The sequence below is a fragment of the Mustela nigripes genome, chromosome 4, assembly GCF_022355385.1.
Source record: "Mustela nigripes isolate SB6536 chromosome 4, MUSNIG.SB6536, whole genome shotgun sequence".
Lineage (NCBI taxonomy): Eukaryota > Metazoa > Chordata > Mammalia > Carnivora > Mustelidae > Mustela > Mustela nigripes.
In genome coordinates, this window is record NC_081560.1 from 120,646,184 (window position 1) to 120,652,684 (window position 6,501).

General features: G+C 40.3%; 1 protein-coding gene across 1 annotated transcript; it reads right to left on the reverse strand.

Annotated features, from left to right (window-relative positions):
• Positions 1-2,290: 2,290 nt before the first annotated feature.
• LOC132015188 (cytochrome b-c1 complex subunit 2, mitochondrial-like) lies at positions 2,291-3,899 on the reverse strand. The gene is given in 3 exon segments (XM_059395810.1): positions 2,291-2,768; positions 2,770-3,416; positions 3,419-3,899. Coding segments are annotated over 3 exon segments (1,359 nt in total). The 5' UTR covers positions 3,843-3,899; the 3' UTR covers positions 2,291-2,480.
• Positions 3,900-6,501: the final 2,602 nt, after the last annotated feature.

Consider the following 6,501-nt stretch of genomic DNA (forward strand, 5'->3'; position numbering starts at 1 on the left):
GGCAGGCAGAAAGAGAGGGGGAAGCAGATTCCCCACAGAGCAGAGAGCCCAATGCAGGGCTTGATCCCAGGACCCTGGGATCATGACCTGAGCCTAAGGCAGAGGCTTTAACCCACTGAGCTATCCAGGCACCTCTAGTCAGTTGTTTTAAAGCCTAGAATTGAAACTGGTCAATTTACAAGGATGGGAGAAATAAGTAAACAGCTGGGAAGCAAAACCAAGGTTTCCCTGAAAAGGACAGTAAATGATAGCATTTTTTCATCATAGCATGAAAAAATATAGGCAATTTGACGAGCATGTTTTGAGGACACACTGTTGCGTATCAGTAGATAGAGTGTGTGTGGGAAAGAGAGGTGCATGTCCTCTTCTCCAAGTTCAGTCACGTGGAAGGATAATTTGGTAAGTATTTCATCCACTTTTCCTTTCTTGTTGCTCATTCTTCTCTTTCTCATAATCCCATTGTACTTCAGTCTTGAGCTCAAGATTCTTTTCCTTGGGTTGGATAGTAACATCAATAGGGCTTTCCCACAAAAAGTTGGGATTAAAAAGCGATAAAAATTTTTCACAGCTACCTTTGATCAAATAATTTTTCATGTCATATTTGATGAAAATACATCCTAAGTATGATTTATTTTCTAACTTTATGGACATGGAACATTTTTGCCTCAGCAAAGTTTGTCCTCTCTTCATGATATGCCCTGAATACAGACCTGCCTCAAATCACCTGTTCCAACTAGTGTACCTATAGCCTCGAATCACAAGATGTACCATTCCTTTGAACTGGTGTATGGAGAACTCTTAAAATGAAATTTATCTGAAAAGAAAAACCTGCATAAAGTCCTTGTATGCCATGATAATGCTTGAAAATGACACATAGTGAAGAACAATGGAGATAAAAGACAGTTTCTCCTCTGTAATCACTACATAGAAGGGAAAGGAAAGGAGAAGAGAGGGACCATGTGAGAGATCTGTGTTAGGAATCTGGAGGTAAAACACGAGATGGTAAATCTATAATTATCAGCAGCAGTTTTGAGAATACTAAGGATAGTGTGTGTGGCCTATAATTATTTAGAACAATTTACCTCTGTATTTCGGTTCAGACGTATGTAAGCCTGGTTTCCAAGACAGGCAGATCTTCAGCCAGTGGTTCTGAAAAAATACACTAAATATCAAGGGCTTGGAACTTAGGAGTTTGGATTTTAAATAAATATCCAGATGATTATAATATGCAATGAAGTTTTTAAATAACTTGCCTAAGCTGCCTAAAAATGTCCCAGGGTGCTTATGACCAAGTTTGACTCCAGATTGTAAACATCTACAATCCAGAACTTTTTAAATTCGGCTTTTTCAAATTTGCTTTTTATTCTAAGATTTATACCACTTGTGTCTGGAACCATGTGAAAGAGAAATAATGATTGAGGAAAAGCAGGGTGGTACTGTGTTTTAAATTATTGTGTATCCTCAGTTATGGCCAATTTTATTATTCTATGTCTTTTATTTTTTTTCATGGACACTCAGAACTGAAAAGTACAATGAAGGGGCTCTTGGGTGACTCAGTTGGTTAAGCGTCTGCCTTTAGCTCAGGTCATGATCCCAGGGTCCTGGGATCCAGCCCTGAGTTGAGACCCTCAGTGGGCTCTGCACTCAGCAGGAGTGTGCTTAAGAATTCTTTCTCTCCCTCTATCTCCCTCTGCCTCTCCCCCTGCTTCTGTGATTTCTCTCTCTCTCTCTCAAATAAATAAATGAAATCTTTTAAAAAAAATTTAAAAATGCAATAAAAATAATCTATTCATTTCTCAAGGAAAAAGAATCATGCATATGTACAATTAATTTACTGTAAGTGTGGTCATCACACATTATTTATAAAGTTAAAAACTCGTAACCTAAGTGTTGTGCTATGGAAGAATAGTTAAATACACAAAGGCACGGAGATGGGCTAATAGCCAATTTAAGCCATGTTTTAAAATGACACTTATGACATGAAAAATGCTCACAATACATTTATAAGCTGAAAAAAAAAAAAAAAAACCAAAACAGAAATTGACAGCCTAAAGTTAGCTCTCATGTCTTAGCGCAGGCAGAGATGGGATGGTCTTTTGTGGAGCTTAATCAGACACGCAGTTATCCCCCAAATAGAAGCAACGTATACCTACTTTTCTGGTTTTTAAGCAAGTTGAAATGAGAATGCCAGCCGTCTGCCCCTGTGTCACCAAACATCTGATTCTGACTCTTGTAAAGGAGAGAGCTGAGAGAAATGACATGAACTGTAAAAAGTATTTGAATATATATATTTTTTAAACAGAATGTTTTATTTACTTTAAGTCAGCTGGGGATAATTACCTGTATTTATATGTTAAGACATTTCACCTCATTGAAAAACAAAAAGATAAAATGTTATATTAGAGATCCTTGACTTTCATGTGTTTGCTGCTCTGGGTTGAGAACATGTTCAGCTCTTCCCTGCAAGATGTGTTTCAGTATTACAACTCATCAACAAAAGGTGTATGGCCCAGATTTCCACTTGCCGCCATTGACTTCCGGCCAGAAACAAACTTCTTTGCAGCGTTTACAACATCGGCGTCAGCTACGGAGTCTATCTGCTGAAGGACTGTGGCTGGCGGCGTGTATGATCCCGCACCCAGTGCCTGGGACCCGACTTCATCCAGGAACCCCTCAGAAACCTCCACTGACATTAGGTAGCCAGCTTTCAGTTTGTTCTTGGCAGCTTGGACGTCTGCATTGGAAAGGTTTCCTTGAGCAATCGTTTTTTACTTGGCTATAGGCAGCCTTGATAACATCTCCAGCTGCGGCAGCCTGCGAGACCGTGTAAATCCCAAAGAGTCCAGAATCCGAGTAACTGGCGTTAAAAGCGGAAACATCAAATGGCTGGTGAACTCCCTTGGCAACAGCCTGGTACAGAGAGCTGGTGGGATTGCTGCCCCTCTTGACATGTGGTCCAGCACCAAGAACATACTGGAGAACACTAAATGCATTTGCTTCCGCACTTCCTGTGGCAGCACTTTCAGCTACAAGAGCAGCATGAACAAGACTGTCTCCATTCTGCTCTCGGATTTCACCTCCACGGTACTTGGCCTTCGCACCAGGTAAACCAAGCCCACCCCTCATGTTGAGAAACTGTTCTGCAACTTGCTTTAGAACAGGGTGACTCACACCAAGTCCAACCAAAGCCATTCTCGCACTTGTGAAATGGTTCTAAACAAAATAATGCAACTCATCTGGTGTCACTTTTCCAATCCTATAATCAGGACAATGCAGGGAATTGGCCGAGGCATTTTGGTAAGCTGCAGCATGCAGATTTTCAAGGACATGAGCCTGTGGATTCTGAAAAGCTACAGCTTTGTCAATTCTTAGCTGAGACTGAAGAGCAGCCACTTCCCAACGATGAAATTCTGGGATGTGGTGACATTGAGCAGTAACTCCATTAGAACATCAACATGGTCCCGCAGGCATTCCACAGTGTAGGCCATGCTTTCCCTGGTTGAAGTCACACTTAATTTACCACCAACTGCTTCGATTCCACGGGTTATCTTGAAAGATGAAGCTCCTTTAGTAGTCAAACTGGATGCAAGACGAAGCAGATGAGAGGTTCCTAAGTTGTTGGAGTCCTCATGTCTGCTGCCGGCTTTAATGAATAAACCGATTCTTGATGCAGGAGCATAGTTTTCCAGAGAAGCAATCACTAGGCCATTTGGTAATTTGGTAAACTCAAGGTCCTGAGGCTGTGAAGGCACTCCTGCAGGGGCGGCTGTGGCTTTCACTTTGGGAGCAACTTTCAGGGAGTAAAACCTCGAGAGAGACCCGGCTCTGTTTAGCAGCTTCATGGCTCCAGCTCGCTCTAATCCATGGTCACGGCCGGCTGGAAGGAAAGCAAGATGGTGGCAGACCAACTATTTGAATATTATGCAGACAGTTCTCTCCATTGGATAGTCTATATGCTCTTATCAGTTAAAGTTCGATCCACCATAAGGATATGGATATATAATTGGACTATATTTTGCTTTTAATGTTTTTCTTTGATGATATGTTCTTGGTTTTTAATTGATACAACTGTAAGAAATGTTAATGAATTTATTTTGAATTTTATTTAAAAATCCTCTTGATAATAAGCCTCCCCAGATATTCTGTATTATACTTCTGTTCCTGTACATTTCTTCAGTGTGTTTTCTTATCCTTTGAGACCTAACTCAGATACCTTCTTTGTTAAGAAAGTCCCTATTTTGGGACATCTAGGTGGCTCAGTCATTAAGTATCTGCCTTTGGCTCAGGTCATGATCCAGGGTCCTGGGATAGAGCCCCACCTCGGGCTCCCTGCTCAGCCGGAAGCCTGCTTCTCCCTCTCCCTCTGCTGCCCCCCTGCTTGTGTTCCCTCTCTTGCTGTGTCTCTCTCTGTCAAATAAATAAATAAAATCTTTTAAAAAAGAAAAAAGTCCCTATTTCCCACAGTCACAGTCTTTTCTTCTTTTGTGCATTTTGATTATTTTTTTGTTATAACAATTATCATATATTGTTTTGGTTGCCCACAGTTTCACAAATTTCACCCCAAAAGCTAGTGACTTAAAATAATAATTTGTCAACATTTTTCATGTTTCTATAGATTGACTGGAATCAGTTGGACAGTTCTTGCTTGCTTAGAGTCATGTGGTCGCAGGCAGATGGCAGCTGGGGCTAAGTCAGCTGGGGGCTTGACTAAATTCCACAGATCACACATGTCTGATACCCAGGTGGAGATGACAGGAACAGATGAGGGTGGCTGGGCACTTCTGAGTCTCCTTGTATTTGTTCCATGGGGTTTGTGTGGGTTTCCACACAGCACGACATCTCAGGATAACTGCATTCCTTATACAGGGATTCGCTTCCTCCAGAGCCAAAGCTGCCGGGTTTCTTATGACTTATCCTTGGGAGTCCTAGAACCCACTTCTGCCATATTCTGTAGGCCAGGGAAGTCACTGAGGCCAGCCCAGATTCAAAGAGAAGGGAATCGGGTCTATCCTCCATCTCCGTGTTAGGAGCAGTATGCACGTACAGGAGGGCAGGCATTGACAGTGGTCATCTTTGGAAATGACCTACCCTGTGTAGAACAGAACAGAATTTCAGTGCTGAAAAGTATTTGAAAGCACATCTGATTCAACTTTCTCATTTTGCTGAAGACAAAAAAAAAAAAAATCTAGAAAGATGAAATTACTTGCCCCAAATTAAACATTTCATACATATGTGTGTGTTTGTTTGTTTGTTTATTTATTTATATTTGCCTCTCCTCCCTTCATGAACTCAACCCCCAAACTGTTTGTTTGTTCACAGCCTAGCAAAGGACCATGCATAAATTATATGTACAAGCGTTTTCCAAAGGCATGGTATGCTGTAGAACCCATGTTTAGCCGCCCTGTTTATTACTTTGAGGAGCAAAGGAAAAGAAGTCCAAACTTCTGGTTTGGGTGCATTTTGCCCTGGACTGTGTGCATTTTGACCTGAGTTAGCTGTTGTTCTCTGTTGTGAAATCAACCCAGATAGGGTTTTTTAAAAAATAGTTCTTGTAGCTTCACTCCTCAGAATATACCTTGTTGTGTAGATTCAACTCTGGAACCATGAAAATGACCTACAGACAAAAACCAAAATTAAATCATACTGAAAATGAAAAGCATCCTAAGAATGGAAAGCAAAACAAAATAAATAAACTTCATTCTCAGGTATATATTAAGAACAAAATAACTTCAAAGCCAAACAAAAAAATGTAAAACTGTTTTCAGTAATTATATCATTGATAATAATTTTGTATTATTATCCTAATACTGGTTTGCATGTGTAATGGGATAAAACTACAATTACGTTAATATCATTAGGAATCAAGATTTTTATAATAAAAGTTTTGAGATTAACAAAAATTCTGTATTAATAAATTTAAACATGGGATCGCTAGTATAAACTCAAGATATATACTCTTATAAATGTGTATTTCTTAGCTCTGTCCAGTAAAATGAGAAACAATAACTAATAATTCTTCAATGGCAGTAAGCACCATTAATGCACAGATTCTGATCTCTAAAAGCCATTTCCTCCTAAATCAAGTTGAGGGTCCTTAGAAAAATGATTGATTTCAGGACTGGGACACATAACGTACAAGGTAAGTCTGGAATATTTTGTAATGACAGAAAAAAAGTAAAGCTATCAAAGAGTACTGAGGAGGTCATGGTCATGTTAGAAGGAATCAGGAGCCAGCAAGAAGTGTATCCAAATAGCAAAAGTTAGGGGTGCCTGGGTGGCTCAGTCAGTTGGGCGGCTGCCTTCGGCTGGGTCGTGGTCTCCAGGTCCTGGGATCACCCTGCATCAAGTTCCCAGCTAGGCAGGAAGTTAGCTTCTCCCTCTCCTTCTCCCTCTGCTTCTCCCACTGCTTGTGCTCTCTCTCAAATGAAGAAATAAAATCTTAAAAAACAAAATAGCAAACGTAGAGACATTGAGAATCAGTAAGAATAACGACTGAATGAT